The sequence below is a fragment of the Trachemys scripta genome, chromosome 1 (assembly GCF_013100865.1).
Source record: "Trachemys scripta elegans isolate TJP31775 chromosome 1, CAS_Tse_1.0, whole genome shotgun sequence".
In the NCBI taxonomy this organism is placed as follows: Eukaryota; Metazoa; Chordata; order Testudines; family Emydidae; genus Trachemys; species Trachemys scripta.
The window spans coordinates 229,598,425-229,619,707 of NC_048298.1; the positions used below are offsets into that span (position 1 = coordinate 229,598,425).

The 21,283-nt window shown below is 42.4% G+C and overlaps 1 protein-coding gene across 13 annotated transcripts in view; it reads right to left on the minus strand.

The window, feature by feature from the left end:
- The window catches only part of INPP4A (inositol polyphosphate-4-phosphatase type I A), a 141,362-nt gene that overhangs the window by 13,076 nt on the left and 107,003 nt on the right, over window positions 1-21,283 (minus strand). For 11 of the 13 annotated variants that reach the window (XM_034757942.1, XM_034757943.1, XM_034757947.1 and 8 more), the window contains 6 exons: window positions 17,188-17,220; window positions 10,791-10,963; window positions 6,214-6,337; window positions 5,224-5,350; window positions 3,507-3,647; window positions 2,839-2,936 (listed from right to left, as the gene is read on the minus strand). In XM_034757942.1, coding sequence (XP_034613833.1) covers window positions 2,839-2,936; window positions 3,507-3,647; window positions 5,224-5,350; window positions 6,214-6,337; window positions 10,791-10,963; window positions 17,188-17,220 — 696 coding nt within the window. The remainder of the gene's footprint in view (window positions 1-2,838; window positions 2,937-3,506; window positions 3,648-5,223; window positions 5,351-6,213; window positions 6,338-10,790; window positions 10,964-17,187; window positions 17,221-21,283) is intronic. The other 2 variants (XM_034757949.1, XM_034757945.1) reach the window with 1 other exon arrangement.

A 21,283-nucleotide genomic window follows, 5' to 3' on the forward strand; every position in this document is an offset into this window, starting at 1 on the left:
CCTTCAAAATGCCATGGAAATTTCAATAGTCACCTCTATTCATAATCCAAGCATTATATATCATTTAGTACATAAGTATCAAGGTCCTGTACAGCAATTATTACATAATTGTACACATAGTACGCCTCCTAAAGCTGCATCTTGATAAATGAGGTGATATATACTGTTAGAGAATTATTATCTGACAAAATAAACATGCTGTGAACCATGTGATTCAGTTTTTGGACCACGTCTCTTCTCTCAGATGGTACCAAGGCATCAGCAAGCAGTGAGAATAGCTATTCCTAATGGTCTGCCCTGCTGGCTCCCTACACAGAGAGACTGCCTGCTGTGGGGAGGGTGTACAGGCTGCCATTCCAAATGTTTCTCAACAGGCCAAGAGGATAAAATGGAGGAGAAACACACTTCATATCCTCTCTCCAACCAGGAGTAATTCATGCTTCAGAAATCCTGAGGTGCTTAGATCCTACAAGTCTGGAGGGTCCTGCAGGAAGTTTCTTCTGACAATAGGAGAAAAGCAGAGAAGTTGCTTTTGGGATGCATTTACCCTGCTTGACTCCTCCTGAGTCTCCATTTAAGTGATCTTGTAGCTCCCAGAGCACTCCTTCCCTTGAACAAAGGACCAGCAGTTTCCCCAATAGCCACTCGTCCTTTGCACTTATGTAGTTGCTGATACCAACCATCTGCTTTGCAGCCCCACGCCAGCTGGGGAAATTATTAGACACTCTCCTTGCTCTGCCTGAGCTGGGCATGGGCTCATGGAGAATAGTGCCTGTTTCAGCTTGTAACCCTGCTCAAATACTACCACTATGTGCTTGGAACAGAAGCAGAAAGAGAACTGCCCTCACTTCCTTCCCTCCTGTAAGCATACATCTGGTTTTACCCCAGCTTTTCATAGGATGTTCCAGAAACTTCTTTTGAGGCGCCTGAAATTTCCCAGTTTTTCACATCACTAATCAGAGTATCTGGTTAATATATAATCACAAAACAGTTGTTCAAGATGTATTGTAATACCAAGCAGATTTTATTCCTGGTAAACACACAGCAAACAGTCCAGTGGCAGGATATCCAGTGTGATGAATGGTACTTGGAGTGAAGAGAAAAGCCAAATGGGTATAGACACTATCAAAGCTGTTCTTTTGCTCAGATTGTATATTAGTGACACTTTTTCAATGCTTCAAGATAAACTTACTCAGAACATTAAGTTACTGTAAGAAAGCTTCTAGTACAGAAAATATGTACATGATGGTATTGAGGTGGAAGCTGGAAGAATGGCACCAGACCCCACTTTTTACAATAAGATGTAATTTTGTTATTTGAATGACTATTTCACCATGCTAAAGACACTATCACAGAGCTGTCCCAGGGTTTTAATTCTGAAAGTATCATACCTCCTTCCAGCCCTACAAAGGACACAAACAAGAGAGGTGTGGGAGAGGAGGACACTCTGAAGGTAAGGGGAGGAACAATGAAAAAAAGATGGAGCTGCAGTGAGTGTTAGAAAGAGACTAGGGAAGATCAGAAGAAGATAAAGACTGGTGACAAGATGACAGGACTTGTTCTGTTCCTTCTAGCTTAGCTGGTCTCTCGCAGGGGGAGGAAAACAGACTGCAGGATAAGGAATGCTCAGGAAAGAGAAAGTGAGAGCTAGCAAAGCAGGAGACAGAATTAAATGAGCCAAGGGAGAGCGAAGGGAGAGGAGTGAACAAAACAGAGAGGACAGAATTGGAGAGGGAAGAAAAAATGACTTGAATGACTCCTCACACAAAGAAGAAAATAAAGAAGAATGAAGAGAGAAGAAAAACAGGACATTGAAAGTTAATTATTTTTTATAATTTAACATGTGGCACCAAAATATTACATTAAAATCAAATGTACTTTTTGTAGGTGAAGTCTTCACAGAATGTGATTACACAGGATTAATGGGAACTTGGAGACTGGGGGTCAGATTCTGTTCTCAGCTGCACCAGGATAAATCCAGTATAACTCAGAATGCAATCTGGCCCAACTGTGATTAAAAAGATGGGCAGTGTCCCATGTTCCTCTGTGCGAGGGAGGAAGGGGACAATATGCCTTAGTTTGGGGAAGGAGGGATCTCCCTAGCGTTGTTACTGACATTTCGAATGCTTATGTATTTGTTTTGTGTGTAGGTGTCTGATGCAAATCCCATAAACATGGTTTGGAGCCCAATGGTTTTTGTATATGAGGAAAGGTTGTGATTTCAAAGTTGTGCCAACTGACTTCTTTCTTATTTTGTGGTTCCATGCATATATACTTATACTCCTGCCTCCAGATAAAAGAATAAGAAAAATGTACAAGAAGTTGTCCTCTGTCCGGGGTGGAATTGTGACTTGCAGCCTCAATACCTGCTCTAGCAACTGGTTCTCCACTCTTTGAAGCAACCTCACTGGCTACAAATGCTTTCATTTCACAGGAGCTTAAAAGGAAAGACAGGAGGAATGGTGTGTGTACAGGGTGTGGTGTCTTGATCTCACAACAGACCACCATGCATGTGGAGAATACTACCATAGTAGCAAGCAGAGTTTCTGCCATGGTACCAGCTGTGAAAATATTCACTTGTCTAATTTTCCCCCAGCAGTCATACATTTTATAAGTAAATATACCACTCATAGAAGGATAAAAGTTCAATCAGAGTGAGCCGCAAATCATTTTATATAATGCTATTTAACTCTGAAATTGCAACACAGTTTCATCGCTGCTCTGGTGCCATTGATACTGGAGTAGTTTCAACATTTAAACAATTAATTTGATACAAACTAGTCAGCTATTTAAATGAAAAATACTAGATTTATCTGCTATAAGTTACTGAGTACTTACAATCATCAGGCAAAACTTCCTTGAACTGCTCAAAATAGGAATTCAACCGAACTAAACTCTCCATATTAATTATTTCTTGTAACGAGGTGTCTCCAAACCTTTAAAGATGAGAAAAGGGCACAACATTAGACCAGAGATACCTTTATTCCCCTTTTTTTTCCTGACATTTAAGCGTGAGAGGGTGACTTAAAGATTCAACCTGTAACATTCCTGAAAGTTCAGTCCTCTACTCAGATAGTGAGGAGTGCAGTATAAAAAGCTAAAGAGATTTATTCCAGGAATAAAATTATATGTAGGTGCATACACACACACTCAGGCTATGGCAATTATACTTAAAATCTTGGTTTCTCTATCTTTCAATATTAAAAGCCCATTTATTTGGAAATTTCAAGTTAATTTGGTTGGGAAAATACCATCAAACTTTTGCTGAAAACTTTTGCCCTGTTGTCTTGCCAGAGACAGGTAAAAGGGTTACAAAACAGCAATGAGCAGGACTAAGGAGGAGGCTATAGTCACTGATCCAAAGAGATGTGCCTTTATTTATCCAGCATTTATTTTCTTTTATGACAATAAAGCAAGGTATTCCATCATCGCAGAAATGTATTTCCAGCAGGGTAAAAGGTTATCTCACATCGTTTAAGCTTGAATTTTTGTGATTGGATATGTACCTCTCTGCTAGGGTTTGCTGCTCATTGATTCCCACGTTGAAAAGAACAGGCTGAACTCTCAGTAGCATGCCGCTCTGAATCTCCCGGGGCAACGAATCAAACAAGGCGCTTGGCAAAGGAATCCTCACATTAAATCCATCACTTCAAACAAACAAACGGAAAATATTACAACTAAGACATTTGCTTACTGATCTGTATTTTTAAAAATGTGACATTTCTTTTTGCAAAGAATAATAGCTGAACATACAGCAAATTATTAATAGGGTATCAGAGACATGCTAATGCTTTTAAGCTTCGTACTGGTCAGAAAAGGAAGCAATTAAAAAACTGCAGCACTCAGTTTACGTCCTGATGTGTTTACCTTTTGTGTTTTATCTGTTTACCTTGCTGTCAAAAATCAGTTTTCATTTGATTTAGTACTGCCGAGTGCACACAGCTCTGGGAGAACAAGCTGGATTTTAGTGTGCCTCACACATCAACAACAGTCTGGTAACTTCGATTTCAAAATCTTTATTACTGATGATGACAGAAGCAAGAAGATCCCACTTGACTTACAAGCACCAGATTGAATTTGCAGGACTGGCATTTATGGGTTGGAGGGTGGGGTACTTGTAAAATGGGCAATTTGATACAGAAGTCAATGGGAGAACAAATACAGAATTTTTACAGTTATTTTTCTGACCACAATGATACTTTAAAAAGCTTTCAACCACTGTGCTAAGGAGCCTATGAAAATATTACATTAAAAAAGTCAGTCTGTCTTACATTGGATGGAGGGGAAAAGAGTATTGTTTAGGCCAAATTTGCAGTTTTTAGTGGACAGAAGCAGAACACCACAAACAGCAATTTCCCCTCAACATAAAGCTAACACCACAAAAATTACAATTTGGTTTTAGAAATGGTGCTTCATTTTCTGTAGTCTAACTGAAGGTGAAAAGACATGCTCATGGCTACATTTAATGTCCCCAATATCTTGTTTTGCCCTTGTATTGGTTTAAAATCCTGTATTTTCCTTCTCTTATTGGACTAAAAGTACATCAGTTAAAATCTCAACTAAATTGTAAAGAAACTCATTTAGTTCAGCGAGGGTCCTGCCCTTCCCTAGCTAAAGCCCCGATCCTGATCCCAGCTCCCTATGGGCAGATCCCTGCATTCGTGTAGAGTCCTGCTGATTTCAATGGGACTCTGCATGGGTGCAGGGATCTGCTGGTATTGTGCCAGGAGCAGGACTGTGGCCTGACTGACTAGCTGGCAGGTTGAAGTGTCCGATTCAATGGGTTGTTCTGGCGGTGTGAAAGCTTTGCTATTCTCACCAGAATAAAGCTGTAACAAATCCTAGTGTATATTGGAAAACAGCCTTTTGTTAATTCAAATAAACTTTTTATTTTTTTATTTTTTTTAGGATGAGACTTCAAAAATGCTTGAAACCCTTGTGATTATGAAAAGCCAGGACAACTTAATATTTACACATGATAATAAGTTTGTCGTCTTTCTGGCGTCATCTTGTTATGCACTTTTCAGTTTAGCTGTTTGTAAAATAAAAATTAATCAAGATCAGCTTCAAAATCATTCTATTTGAAATGTTGGGATTGTAAAATATATCCAGATATTGGCTGTTTTGCACTTGAGGTTCAAGTATATTTTATCTTCCCTTCTTCTAGTCCCACTGCCCCCCTTCTCCTCTGTTTAGGGGTGTTTTTTTTGTTAATATTATTACCGATTTCCTGTAATGACTGGCAGCATGTCAGCAGATGCATTTGATGTGGCCTGAGTTACTTTAAAGGTTACATTTCTCAAATCCATTATTCCCAAATTCATGTCCTCCAGCATTGCCAGCTCTTCACCTAAATCAAGAAGCGGAAAAGTGGATTGAAGTAATTACTTTCCATGAATAATCAATTTTCTCTTATCCGGTCTCAAATACATACTTGAAATGATTGGGGTTCACCAGCATTATGAAGGAAGTAGGAGACTCTTATCCTTCAACTGGATCTACATGGGTAGCCCCTTGCCTCCATGCTAAAACCCTTTGACATTAATGAGCCTCCCACAAACACAAAGATAAGTAAACGTTGATTTGATTGCGGGACTGGAGTCTTAACTGGCTTTATGAATCTTGGTAAAGATGGAAAACACATCCCTGGCCACAACCTTAAAGTATATTTTATGTTCTTTTTCCATTGATAAATAATGTTAGTAAATGCTTCAGAGGCTGGTCATATCCATAAGCATGATATTCTGTCAATTTGTCATCAGCTCAAAAAGCATTAATTCCATACTGCACAGTAGTATGAGTGGATCTGGATTTATTCACAGTGTCATACTCCTAATATCTCTTCAGTCTCTCTTTCTATTATGTATTTAAGGAGGTTCAAGAAAGTGCAAATTGTATTTTTTGCAAGTAGTTCCTCTTAACTTGGTTGGAGTTTAATTCCATTTCTCTTCAGAAAAGAACAAGTATGACCAAGTAACCACAGTCTTATTTTATGAAATATAAATAATTTAAATGAAAGAAATACAAAAGCTTCTATTTCAGGAGCTGAATACATATTTAAACTATAATTTTGTTTTATGGTTCAGTTCAAAATTCTTTTTTGTCGCTGAACTGCAAATTATTCCAAATCCTGCACTCTCATTTTGCAACTGTGGCCTATATTAAGCTGAACTTGTCAATTCATAAATAATGTCCCACGTAGAGTGACTTTACCATATGTGCTCAAAAGGCTTTCAAACTGTGCCAGCAGACCAATGGTGTAGAGCTGTCTTAGGAATCCATCATCATTCAGGCAGTTCCTCAGTTTGATAATGAAACCGCAAATAAGAGCTGTCAGCTACAGAAGAGAAGAAATACAAAAGTAAAATAACTAGAAAACGTGGGTCTCTAATCCAAAATGAAAGCATTGTAGTATCTAAGAGATGCTGTAACAGCTGTCAAACCGATATTCTTTTTCTTTAGAAGTGACACTCCTTCCTCACAGTTAAAGAGAAATATTAATAAAAAATGGGAAATATTTTATTTGATTTACAGAGATTCCTGTTGCCTTCAGGTCTATTAGTTTTGTTCACATGACCAGTTGTATTAAAACTTAGATTGTATTAATTAATCTCCAAGATTTCCTTGGAAAACAATTTCAAATACAGGTGTAAAAGACACAACTAGTTTTAACTCTGAAACTCAGATTTAATATGAATAACAGAAATTATTCCACTGACATTTTAAAAAAAGTTTAAAGGCTACAATGCCTGTTTTTTTAGGCAAACATTTCCCTGTAGTGCTGTGAACCACAGAACACCTGCTGACTTCAGTGGAAACAGCTGGTGCTTAGCACTTCTCAGGATCAGGTCCCAATACTGTGGTGGATCTTAATTCCGTGTTTGTAACCACACAGTAATTTCCAATGCAACTGACCGATGCCAATAACACAGGATTATGATTTCACTGCAGAATTAAGCCAAAGGAAATATGTTTGATTTATGAGGGGGATATTTTTTGTATTCAAAATGCAGATCTTGTTAAGAGCAGCGAGTGGTTTACAGAAATTGCCCCTATTATTAATTGCTTTTTGTATAAAATAGTCTCTGAATTGATCCCCATGTGGAAATTCCTTTGGGGATCATTTCACCTGAAAGAAGATGGCTAAGGGCTGTTTGAACTATTTAAACTAGGTAACGGTTACTGTAAAATTAAACTTGATGATTTGAGGTTCTTAGACAAAGTATAACTAGAGCAAAAAGATTTAAAATCATAAGGAATATCTGTAAGGAGAATTTGAGTATGTTTTGTTCTATGGCGTGTAGTGAGTTAGCAAAATGAATCTCCAATTTAGCTGATGTCAAGGAGCACTGATGTGTTTAAGTGAAGACTGTGTGACTATGACAGGGCATAGAATAATCTACTTGCCTACTCACCAATGGCAAGTTGTCAGCTTTCCCTGGTGAATAGGAGGAAAGTAAGTATCAATTACTCAAAATTTAAGCTTTAATTTAAAATATTATGGCACCCAATTGTAGCAAATGCGAACCAATACTCAGACTTCCGAAACTGAACCCTAGAGGAAATATCTACCTGAGTCAGCAGGGAGATTGCTCCAGTACCTGTGCTGCTGCTCCTGCTAAGAGCTATGCCAAGCTGCAGCTGAGTGAAAACTGACTCCCATCAAGTTTTCATTTCTACTATTCAAAACCCCAAAGGCAGTAGTAAAACTAACAATAATCTTGTCGGTGTCATTCTGCTGTTGTTTGGGAAAGCTAGGAGAAACAGCAGAAATGGGCTCTGGAGCTATTCACAGAGGGAGGAGATCCTGGAAAATGGAAGCCTAAGGAGGAGGGCAGAAGGCACAGAGTAGTCAGGAGACTATGGGCAAGTCTACCCAACAGTGCTACATTGGCACAGCTGCACCGCTGTACCACATCTGGTGAAGACACACTACGTCAATGGGAGAGCGCTCTCCCATCGGTATAATTACTCCACCTTAGCGAGACGCAGAAGCGAGGTCAGTGGGAGATGCTCTCCCGCCAACATAGCACCGGTGTAGACAGCATTTAGGTCAATCTAATTTGCGTCGATCGGGGGGTGACTTTTTCAACCCCTGAGTGATACAAGTTAGATCAACGTAAGCAGTAGCGTAGACGGGCTCTCTCAGGTGTGAGAAGAGAGTGCGAAAGCTCCTTCTGTCTTTCAGCAGACAGACATGTGGGAAGCCATTCAAATTTATCAGACATCTTCTAGTCAGAGGCAGACATGAAAGTCTGAGCCCCCAAGCAGGGCCAGCACTTGAATAGAAATCCAAGCACCCTCACCTTTCCAAGCAGCTGGGGTTGGGAGCTGGACGTCTCTCCAGGGAATTACCCATAAGCCATGTCTACACTGCAGTCAGAGGTGTGACTGCAGCTCAGCTACACATACCCACTATAGCTTAATCTAGTTATCTCACTAAAAACAGCAGCGAAGACGTGGCAGCACAGGCTGCAGTGCATACAACGCGAGTGCATGGCCCAGGGGACCCAGAAGGGCTTGTAATAGCCCATGCAGCCATGACTTCACTGCTATTTTTAGCTGTGCTAGCTAGGTAGTGCATGTATGCCTACGCAAACTTCAAATTACACCTTCGACTATGGCATAGATATAGCCTTAGACGTTGTTCGTTCCCTCCTCCTCAAATCCTTCCACTGATATCTGATACATTTTGGAGCCTTGCTTTAAGTAACATATTAAAAATAATATTTGTCAGTTTTGCACCTGATGCAGGCAATAATCTATTGCAGGTCAGGGAGAAATATTTTGCTGATCATATTTTCTTCTCCCTCCGCCGCTTCTGTTTGTTTGCTTTTTACACAGCAGTGTTATTGCCTTAATTATAGGGCTGTCAAGCAATTAAAAAAATTAATCAGGATTAATCGCACTGTTAAATAATAATAGAATACCATTTATTTAAATATTTTTGGATGTTTTCTACATTTTCAAATATATTGATTTCAATTACAAAACAGAAGACAAAGTATACAGTGCTCACTTTATATTTATTTTTTATTAAAACTATTTGCACTATAAAGAAACAAAATAAATAGTATTTTTCAATTCACCTAATACAAGTACTGTAGTGCAATCACTTTATCATTAAAGTTGAACTTACAAATGTAGAATTAAGTACAAAAAATAACTGCATTCAAAAATAAAACAATGTAAAATTTTTACAGTCTGCAAGTCCACTCAGTCCTACATCTTGTTCAGCCAATTGCTTAGACAAACAAGTTTATTTACATTTGGAGGAGATAATATTGCCCGCTTCTTGTTATAATTGTTACTGGAAAGTGAGAACAGGTGTTCTCATGGCACTGTTGTAGCCAGCGTCACAAGATATTTACGTGCCAGATGCGCTAAAGATTCATATGTCCCTTCATGCTTCAACCACCATTCCAGGGGACACGTGTCCATGCTGATCACAGGTTATGCTCGATAACCATCCAAAGCAGTGTGTACCGACGCATATTCATTTTCATTATCTGAGTCAGACGCCACCAGCAGAAGGTTGATGTTCTTTTTTGGTGGTTCGGGTTCTGTAGTTTCCACATCGGAGTGTTGCTCTTTTAAGACTTCTGAAAGCACGCTCCATATCTCGTCCCTCTCAGATTTTGAAAGGCACTTCAGAGTCTTAAACCCTGTGTCAAATGCTGTAGCTATCTTTAGAAATCTCACATTGGTACCTTCTTTGTGTTTTGTCAAATCTGCAGTGGAAGTGTTCTTAAAATGAAAAACATGTGCTGGGTCATCATCCAAGACTACTATAACATGAAATATATGGCAGAATGCGGGTAAAACAGAGCAGGGGACATACAATTCTCCCCCCAAGAAATTCAGTCATAAATGTAATTAACGCACTTTTTTTTTTTTAAATGAGCGTCATCAGCATGGAAGCATGTCCTCTGGAATGGTGGCCAAAGCATGAAGGGGCATACGAATATTTAGCATATCGGGCATGTAAATACCTTGCAATGTCAGCTACAAAAGTGCCATGCAAATGCCTGTTCTCACTTTCTGGTGACATTGTAAATAAGAAGAGGGCAGCATTATCGCCTTTAAATGTAAACAAACTTGTTTGTCTTAGCAATTGGCTGACAAAGAAGTAGGACTGAGTGGACTTGTAGGCACTGAAGTTTTACATTGTTTTGTTTTTGAGTGCAGTTATGTAAGAAAAAAATCTACATTTGTAAATTGCATTTTCACGACAAAGAGATTGCACTACAGTACTTGTATGAGGTGAATTGAAAAATACTATTTCTTTTATCATTTTACAGTGCAAATATTTGTAATAAAAATAATATACACTTTGATTTCAATGACAATACAGAATACAATATATATGAAAATGTAGAAAAACATCAAAATATTTAATAAATTTAAATTGGTATTCTATTGTTTAACAGTGCGTTTAAAACTGCAATTAATCACGAGAAAAAATTTTAATCGCGATTATTTTTTTTAATTAATCGCATGAATTAACTGTGATTAATCCACAACTCTACTAAATTAGCATAATTTTTAAATGACTATACAGGACAGAGATGGCAGGCAATTCATTTTATTGGTAGATACCTATATGCTGTACTATTTTTCCTATGGCTATATCCGAACAGGACGGTGCACAAGAGGGGAGGCTGCATTTGATTTCTACACTGCTATTAAGACGGTAAGTATAATCAGTTCTAACCACATTAATCTCTCAGACTCTTAAAAAACCCAACACAAGTCTAACTGTAATCATATCAGGCAACTTTCTTGCTTACAGTTTGGCAGAAGACAACATCCCTGCGATATTGAAGGCTCAGGCACAGAGCTATTGTAGGAGCGCTATCTTGCATTAACAAAAAGACCATAGCTTTCTTTGCTTTGTCACTCATCATGGCTACACAGTCCGTGAGCGTTGTCAGCAAGGGGTAAAGAGCCTCACTCCATTCACCTGGTTAAAAAAAATTAAAAAGACATTTTAAATACTTTTATTTTGAAAAAGAAAAATGTGTTAAAGCCATTGTCCTAAGAAACTTTCTGGCTCAATTTAAAGTTGAACCCTATTTAGCATAGTCTAACAGCAGCTTATTTTGCCTGGCTGGCCCATTTATTTCCAGGGCTATTCAGCACCATACTGTAATGTGCTTAAAAGAATTGTTATTACAACAGAACCATAAAGAAGGCTCTCCTGGGTAAGGCTGGGGTGGTGGATATTCTTGAGTATACAATAGCTGCCATATTTGCCTACAGAGAGCAGGCAGCGGACTAACTGATTTATAAAGCACTATTCAAGGGGAGGAAGATAGGAGGAAAGAAAGCCGAATTGTATTCTGTAACAGATACACAGTATAGCTAATTGCTACTAAATTTTTCTGCCCCTTGGTGTCAAAAAGGCTTCTCCTAAATCTATTTTATCCTTGTGTGGTACTTACATGGCCCCCAGCACCACACCATATGAGCACCTCACAATCGTCAATGTATTTATCCTCATAACACCCCTGTGATGTAGGGAAATCCTATTATCCCCATTTTACAGCAAGACTAAGTGATTTCCCTAAGGTCACCCATGAAGCCAGTGACAGAGCAGGGAACTGAACCTAAGTTTCCAGATTCCCATGCTAGTACCCTAACCATTGCACCACCTCTCTAATACTCATGTACCATAAAAAGCCCCAGTAGTTCAGTTTTTCATTATTCTACTTCCTTCCCGCCCCCCCCCCCACCCCATTTTAATCATCCTCCAGTTTTTTAAGCCCACTTTCATCATTCTGTGAAAAAAGTTAATCGGACACTGTGTCGAAACTTTTTCCATAGTACAAGACAGGGTAGAAAGGTGTTCTGCTTTTGGTCTTTTTTAAAATAGGAATTTAAAAAGGGAAAACTGCTATTTAAATCAGTTTTATTTTCAACATACAGCACAGTCCAAAAATGGAAGTCATACCACCACCAGACTAGCTGGCCGCACCATACAAGGTGATGTACAGATCATAATCATGCAAAAACAGGATCACTTCAGGCCTCTGACAGGAAGCTGTTCAGGACTTCAATTGAAGTCTATGGTTAAGAGCCAACAACAATACAATTTTCCCTGATAACCATCCAAAGAGGGAAGTTATGGAAACTTGCTAACAGAAACATCATAAATGACAAGTCCAGCATTACTGTGCTTTTAAAACCTCTGTCCTATGCAGTAGACAGATAGATAATCTAATAAACTAAATGAAGGAAAGTTATTTGGCTCTGTTCCACTGCATATAATTACAGTACCTTACTTTAGCTCAGAAGAGCTAACTGAAAGAATTACAGCTTGTCGTTTATTCTCTATTATACAGTTTTTCTAAAATAATCAAATGCCCTAATCTGGAACTATGAACCCTCAGAAAGCAAAATACAGATTATTTTAAAGAAATTATTTCTCATTATTTGCTTTAAAGAGCTTTGTATAAAAGGATAAAAAGAATGGAAAATATCTTCTAGAATGTAGCCATTCCAACACATGGCAATATTTAACTTTCTAAATAATCCAGGGGGAGTTAAAATTCAAAATTATTATATGTCTTTGTCAACAAATCCATTAAAACAGGTATCCATGGTTTTTTTAGTCAAACTGTAAATCAGTAGCATTATAAAAACAGAATTCAGAAAGATAATGCAATTCTTGGATTATTTTCCAAGGTTCAGCTGTTATGTAACGTAAGCTCTCGTGGCTCTGTGGTAGTGCGCTAATCTTTCCTCTATTGGTATATTTTATTTATGATTTGGAACATCAATATGAAATTCAAATCTCGTCATTTAACAGTGTGACATTGCTTTTCCCTCTAATCTGAGAGGAGAGATGTCGCGCATGTAAATTAAAGCAATCCTACAGGAGCAGCAGCAACTGACTATAAACAAAGAGGAAAAGAATAGTAACTGACAGATTCACATCAGGATTGGACATAACACTGGCAGTTTTAAAATAAATTGTCTATAGTTCTCATATATACACTTTCCTCAATCGGGTTTTTGTTTGTGTTTTCTTTAACAATATTCTTAACAGGATTTTATTGTTGGAACTATATATTCTATAAAACAAATAAAAGTTTTTGAAACACTGTCAGGTACTTTAATTCTGTTGTGACAACAAATCCACTTGAGCTCTGCTCTTACATTTTATGAAATCACCAGAACACTTTAATGGCAATACATACTCTCTGGGACAATTAACAGGATGGCTTGCCCCTGAAGGGCTGGAGGGTTGGGGCCAACCAATTCTGATTATTAGGGGGCCACACCTGGGTATGGATAAGGTGATTTCCCTAGAAAGAGCAGCTGGAGGCTGCAGTGAAGTGCAGATGCTCAGGGAGATCCCAGAGGAGGAGGAGTGAGCAGACTCCAGCGGGGAGTCCTGGGATGTGAGACTGAGACTACAAGCGGGAGAGGCCCGGGAATGACCTGACAAGAGGGTAACATGGATGGATTTTGTTTTGGGGCTCTGAGTTTTATTTTTTAGTTTATTTTATCTGAATAAACCCAGACCCCAAGAAGGGGTTTGTGAATGGACAAAAAGGATGTGCGGAGTCTAAGAAGGCCCGTGAGCATGATCCCAGGCCACAACGGGGCGCTTGCGAGGTGCCCGATCTGGTGACAGGCAAACCCATAGCTAGGGTAAATCATCATAGCTCCACTGAAGTCAATATTACTTTCAAAGTAAATGAAGGTGTGGAGGGAAGTGAGAGGGACAATTACACTGATTTACAGCAGCTGAAGATCTGGTCAAAAAAGTTCAAAGTTGCCATTTGTTTATTTTGTTTATAAATACCCCCCTTTTATCAAAGTTTCTAATTTTATGTTAAAAAGTTGCTTCAGACCGAAGGCCAAATGGCAGAGTCCTTACTAAGAGACAGTACCCATGGCAGTCAATGGCAGTCTTGCTTGGTAAAGGATGTCAGGATTTGGCTCCATAGGTCTTCTTTATTTTTCTTATTGCTATTAGGAAGACAGGAGGAAAGGCTGAATGGGAGAGACCTCTGGGGACATTTTGCTTTCCATAGGGAAGAACCTATGGAAATAATGAGATAAAAAGAATGCAGAAAAACACTGCATAAGGGAGGAAGAGAAAGAGCTTCTATAGCTGAGAGGCTGGGATGATGGAAAATGAAGCACAGAAATTAGATACCGAAATGACCTATTAAGACATATAGTAGCTCCTCTCAGGACTACTGCATGCAAGCACTATTGCTTTTGTCCCTGGAAAGTCTATTTAAGTTAATGTGCACACACAGAGATGTACTGGGGAAAAGTTGCATGAGTGTGTTTTGTTTTTAAAATTTATATCTTCCTTTTCCACAGCAGTAAAAAGAATACAGCAATAAAGGTAGGGTCATATATCAAAGTACTGGGCATCCGAAGCTGTAATTTAACTCTGGCGAGAGCTGCAGGTGCTCAGCAGCTCTGAAAACCAGATTATTCATTCAGGTGCTGACCTAAGGGCTGGTCTACACTAGGGCGGCGGGGGCGGGGGGTGTCGATGTAAGATACACAACTTCAGCTACAGGAATAGCGTAGCTGAAGTCGATGTATCTTATTTCAACTTACCTCCCGTCCTCACGGCGCAGGATCGATGGCAGCAGCTCCCCCGTCGACTCCGCTACCGCTGCTCGCCCCGGTGGAGTTCCGGAGTCGACGGGAGCGCAGCGATATATCGCGTCTAGACAAGACGCGATATATTGATCCCCGATAGATCGATCGCTACCCGCCGATCCGGCTGGTAGTCTGGACGTACCCTAAGTGTTTAGCCCCTGATTCAGCAAAGCAGGGCTCAAGTCCATCCGTATTCAATAATATATTTAAGCATGCCTTCAAGTCCCACTGACTTCAATGAGAGTTAGGTACATGCTTAAGTGCTTTTCTGAATTGGATATGTCTACACTACAAAATTAAGTTGACCTAATTTATGTTGGCATCCAGCCACTGCAATAATTACATCGTTTGTGCACGTCTACACTTTGCTCCTTGTGTTGGCAGTGTGTGTCCTCACCAGGAGCGCTTGCACCAACTGAACTGTTAGTGTGGGACACTGTGGGATGGCTTCTGAAATCCAGCAACATTTGATGTAAGCTGTGCAGTATCTACACTGACACTGTGTCGCCCTAACTACATCGATGTTGACTCTATGCCTCTTGTGGAGGTGGAGTTATTAAGTCAGTGCAACGGGCGAGTTACATTAGTTGGAGTGAAATTTTAATGTAGATGCTTAGAATCATAGAATATCAGGGTTGGAAGGGACCTCAAGAGGTCATCTAGTCCAACCCCCTGCTCAAAGCAGGACCAATTCCCAACTAAATCATCCCAGCCAGGGCTTTGTCAAGCTGGGCCTTAAAAACCTCCAAGGAAGGAGATTCCACCACCTCCCTAGGTAACGCATTCCAGTGCTTCACCACCCTCCTAGTGAAATAGTTTTTCCTGATATCCAACCTGGACCTCCCCCACTGCAACTTGAGACCATTGCTCCTTGTTCTATCATCTGCCACCACTGAGAACAGCTGAGCTCCATCCTCTTTGGAACCCCCCCTTCAGGTAGTTGAAGGCTGCTATCAAATCCCCCCTCATTCTTCTCTTCTGGAGACTAAACAATCCCAGTTCCCTCAGCCTCTCCTCATAAGTCATGTGCTCCAGACCCCTAATCATTTTTGTTGCCCTCCGCTGGACTCTTTCCAATTTCTCCACATCCTTCTTGTAGTGTGGGGCCCAAAACTGGACACAGTATTCCAGATGAGGCCTCACCAATGTTGAATAAAGGGGAACGATCACGTTCCTCGATCTGCTGGCAATGCCCCTATTTATACAGCCCAAAATGCCGTTAGCCTTCTTGGCAACAAGAGCACACTGTTGACTCATATCCAGCTTCTCGTCCACTGTGACCCCTAGGTCCTTTTCTGCAGAACTGCTACCTAGCCATTCGGTCCCTAGTCTGTAGCAGTGCTTGCACAGTTAGGTCGATGTAAGATGCCTTGCATTGGCCTAACTCTGTAGTGTAGACAAGGGCTTAGTTACATATGTTTAGGTACCCCGTTTTCAACATGATGGCCCGAACTGATTTACTTCAATTTATTCCTCTGTAAGAAGTGGATTCTTCTCATCTACCTACCTCACGGGGGTGTTACAAGATAGTAATACTACCACTACTACTACTGTTTGTATTGCACTTTGAAGATTAAAATCACTGTATCTTGACAACAACAGAGAATAAGGATACACATACATACTGTATAACAGAGGAGTATTTTTACATACTCTAGCTATGGTGCAAAGAGATGAAAGTTAGATCAGCTTGGGGGTCAGTTTGAAGGACATGGTCTTAATTTCTTGAAGATTTCATTTGGCCCAGAGGATGTGACTGCTGTGTCAGTTCAGAAATTAAATCTCTGCCCCACTCTCAAACTGATCTCCAATAGGAGACAGAAATCACAGCAGTTTAATATGAGACAGGGGCCATATTTAAGCAGAATAATTTAGAGACTGGGAATAAACTCTGTGGTGTTGTGAGGAGGAGAGGTAGACAATGAAATCAAACTATTTCAAATTTGTGTTCTGAAAGTTAGGTTTCCGATGGCCTACAATGCTGTGGCACACCCACAAAGCAATTACTTACCCTCTATCATCCAATCAGATTGCTCCATTTCCTAATGCCCATTGAGAATACTAAAGTTAGCACCCAATAAACGGCATTATCTAAGGTCCATTGAAATCAATAATCAGATTACAGTTGATTTCCATGGCCTTTGGAACAGGTCCTACATTAGCACTTCTCAAATCAATTTACTAGAACTTGTCAACTAGAGAAATTAAAGGTAATGTCACTGAACATTTCTCATCTATCAACATGTAAAGCTACCAGACTCTGCAGTGAGCCTGTTCCACTTCTCTTTAGGAAATAATAACCTATCAGATTTCACAGTGAGACAGTATGTGTCTATAGAAGTTAAGCGATACTTGTAGCTATTTCTTCTTCCATGTCTTCCTCCTACCAGGTTTTTATTTGGTAAAAAGGGACTGACTGGGAAAAAATAACATTTTTCCTTGCACATCCTTCCAATCCAGTATTAGATATCACATCAGCAAAACACTTGTTCCACTGTTAAATACAAACAAAAATTGCAATTTGCAGAAGCCATGAATGGAAAACGCACATACCTGGGCTGGACTCTTCAGGAGGGGGGCTGCAATCTGCACAGAAATGGAGGTGCAACATGCATGATTAAGGAGCAGCAACACAGTCTCAACATAAGCAACTCAAATGCTCAGTGCAAAGTTCTCAAACATTTTCCACAGAGTGGACCACAACTTAACAGACATATTGCCTCATGGACTACCTCTCCTCCCAATAGGATTATGTGGACCACCTCTCCCCCCCACTCATGATCACATAATAACCATGTGGCAACTACAGAAATTGCTTCCCTAATATTATTTTCCCCGTCAGCATTTTTAACTGCTTTTTAAATTTGATTTGGCAGTTGAAAAGAGGGAGGAGAAGCCAGTACCATGAGACCAGCTTGCTGTTTGTGGACCATCAGCAAGTGTTCCGTAGACCACCAATCCACGGACCATAGTTTGAGAACCACTTGCTCAGTGCAACTGTAGAATAAGCTTGCAGTAAGGCAGCTAAAACAGAACAGCAAAAGACCAGCAATAAATTTAAAGTACCAGAGCACTTAACAGAAAGTGACATTAATGCACTCAGACTGCAACAGTAATTAGAATCACTACTCTGCTATTTCATAATATTTAGTTTGTGTTTTGCAATTTATAAATCTGTTCACTCTGACCAGTATTGGGCGTATACCAAAGGCCCAAACGTATTCCACTCTGAGGCATGTGGGAGTTTTGCACTGCCTTCAATGGGAGGATTGAGCCCTCAGAAAGGAATATAGTCAAAGTTTAATAACCCCAGTCACAATGTGTCCTGAAATATTCAATATTAGTTTAGTAGATTAACAAAACTGAAACTTGTGTCATGTTAATATCAAGAATTATTGGTCAAGGAAGCAGATAATAGAGGAGAATACAAAATTCAATAGTAGTCCTGAGGACTACCACCTGAGCTAGAAAAGACTGTTACCTTTTCCGTAACTGGTGTTCTTCGAGATGTGTTGCTCATGTCTATTCCACAATATGTGTGTGTGCTTGCCACATGCACCGGTGCTGGAAGTTTTTCCCTTAGCAGTACCCATAGGGGAGCACCCCAGCGACCCCTGGAGTGGCACCTCCATGGAGCGGTATAAGGGGTGCTGCACACTCCCACCACCCTCAGTTCCTTCTTGCCAGACAACTCCGACAGAGGGGAAGGAGGGCGGGATGTGGAATAGACATGAGCAACACATCTCGAAGAACACCAGGTACGGAAAAGGTAACTGTCTTTTCTTCTTCGAGTGATTGCTCATGTATATTCCACAGTAGGTGATTCCAAGCTATATCTGTTGGAGGTGGGCAGAAGTTCACAAATTCTCGGGACGGAGCACAGCTCTGCCGAACCTGGCGTCATCCCTGGTCTGGGAGACAATCGCATAGTGCGAGGTGAACGTGTGAACTGAAGACCACGTGGCAGCCCTACAAATGTCCTGAATGGGGATGTGGGCCAAAAAGGCAGCTGCTGAGGCCTGCGCCCGAGTCAAGTGTGCCTTCACAATTTGTGGCAGAGGGATTCCCTCCAGGTCATAACAGGTATGGATGCACGAGGTGATCCAGGTGGAGAGCTGCTGAGTGGAGATCGGCCGACCTTTCATGCGTTCGGCTGAGGCAACGAAAGAGTTGCAAGGACTTTCTGAATGGCGTAGTCCGCTCCAGATAGAAAGCCAGAGCCTGTCCCACATCCAGCATGTGGAGGTGGCGCTCCACACTGGACGCATGGGACTTGGGGCAGAGGATCAGCAGAAAAGTGTCCTGATGCATGTGACAGGCGGAGACCACCTTTGGGAGGAAAGAGGGGTGTGGGTGGAGCTGGACCTTATCCTTATGAAACACCGTGTACGGGGGCTTGGAGGGCATGGCCCTGAGCTCCGAGACCCGCCTAGCCGACGTGACCACAACCAGGAAGGCCACCTTCCACGAGAGGTGTGACCAGGAGCACGTGGCTAGTGACTCAAATGGGGGCCCCGTGAGATGGGCCAACACCACATTTAGGTCCCACTGTGGGACTGGGGGCCTAACATTCAGAAGAGATGATCCAACCCCTTAAGGAATTGGCCAGCCATAGCATGGGAGAATATCGTGTGGCCCTGTACTGGCGGATGGAAGGCCGATATGGCTGCCAGATGCACCTTGACTGACGAGGGCGCCAGGCTCTGGGCTCTAAGGTGAAGGAGGTAGTCCAGGATAAGGTGGATCAGGGCGGCCACCGGGGAAATGCACCGCTCGTCCGTCCATCTAGAAAACCAAGACCACTTTGCCAAGTAGGCTTGGCGCGTGGAGGGCCGCCTGCTTTCTAGGAGGACGCGCTGAACCCCTTCTGATCACGTCCTCTCCTCCCTACCTAAACATTGAGCAGCCATGCCGTGAAGTGGAGTGCCGCTAGGTTGGGGTGGAGGAGGTGGCCCTGGTACTGGGAGAGCAGGTCTGGGTGGGATGGCAACGGCCACGGCAGGGCGACCGCCAGGCCCATGAGGGTCCCGTACCAATGCTGTCTGGACCACGCCGGGGAAATCAGAAGGACCCGGGCCCTGTCTGTCTTTATCTTTTCCAGGACCTTGCTGATCAGCAGGAACGAGAGAAACTGGCCTGAACAGGACAGGAGGAAGCCATCAGAGATAGCACCCTATCCCAGCGCCACCCCCTCACCCCCCCGGAGCAAAACTGGGGACAGCGATGGTTCTGCCGAGTCGCGAACAGGTCCACCTAAGGAGTTTCCCACACTTGAAAAAGTCTGTGCACCACCTCTGAGTGGAGAGACCACTCGTGCTGAGAGAACAAGGCCCTGCTCAAGCAATCCACCAGCGTGTTCCAGGTGCCCGGCAGATGGAAGGCCTGTAGGAAAATGTTGTGGGCTCTACAGAAGTCCCACAGCCTGAGGGCTTCACGGCAGAAGACAGAGGATCGGGCCCTGCCTTGCCTGTTGATGTAGAACATCAAGGCCGTGTTGTACGTGAGGACCCTAACCACCCGGCCCTCCAGGTGCGAGCAGAAGGCCATGCACATCAGCCGTACCGCCCTGAGTTCCTTGACGTTTATGTGGAGGGTCAAATCCCAAGCCGACCACAGACCTTGGGTCTGAACGTTCCACACATGGGCCCCCCATCCCAGGTCCGATGCGTCAGACACCAGCTCCCGCAACGGGGCCTTGCCCCTGAACGGGACCCCTTGGATCATGTTTCCCGAGGAGGACCACCACCGTAGGGAGGTGAGCACTGGTTCGGGTACCATGAGGAATTTGTCCATCCTGTCCCTGGCCTGGGAGAACTCCAAGGCCAACCAGAGCTGGAGGGGCCTCATCCTGAGTCTGGCGTGACCAACCACACATGTGCACGCCGACATATGACCCAAGAGCTGGAGGCATGCTCTGGCTGTTGTCACCGGAAACCTTGTGACCGTGTTGATAAGTCCCTTCAGGGTCTTGAACCTGTCCGGTTGGAGGGAGGCTCTGGACGACGAGGTGTCCAGGACTGCCCCAATGAACTCTATGCGTTGAACCGTGACTAACGTGGACTTGGTGTTGTTTACCAACAGGCCCACTTGGACAGAAGGAGCGCCATGTGATCCCACACCTGCGACCAGGAGTTGCCTTTGACCAACCAGTCATCCAGATAGGGGAAGATTTGGACCCCCCCGGCATCTAAGGTGGACAGGCCAAATGGGAGGACCGTAAATTGGTAGTGTTCCTTCCCCCCAGTGAAACGGAGGAAGCGTCTGTGCCCCTTGAATATATGAATGTGGAAGTACGCGTTCTGCAGATCAAGGGCGGCATACCAGTCCCCGGGATCCAGGGAGGGAATGATGGAAGCCAAGGAGACCATACAGAATGTGAGCTTCACCATGTACTGGTTTAGGCTTCGCAGGTCCAAGATGGGCCTGAGCCCCCCTTTGGCCTTCAGGATATAGCAGGAGTAGTACCCCTTGCCTTTGAACTCCCTGGGTACTGCTTCCACCGCTCGTTGGCCCAGGAGCCACCCCACCTCCTGCTCGAGCAGGGCCTCGTGCGAGGGGTCCCCAAGGAGGGACGGGGGTGGGCGGTGGTTGGGCAGGGAGGAAGTAAACTGGAGGGTGTAGCCCCAGGAGATGGTCTTGAGGACCCATC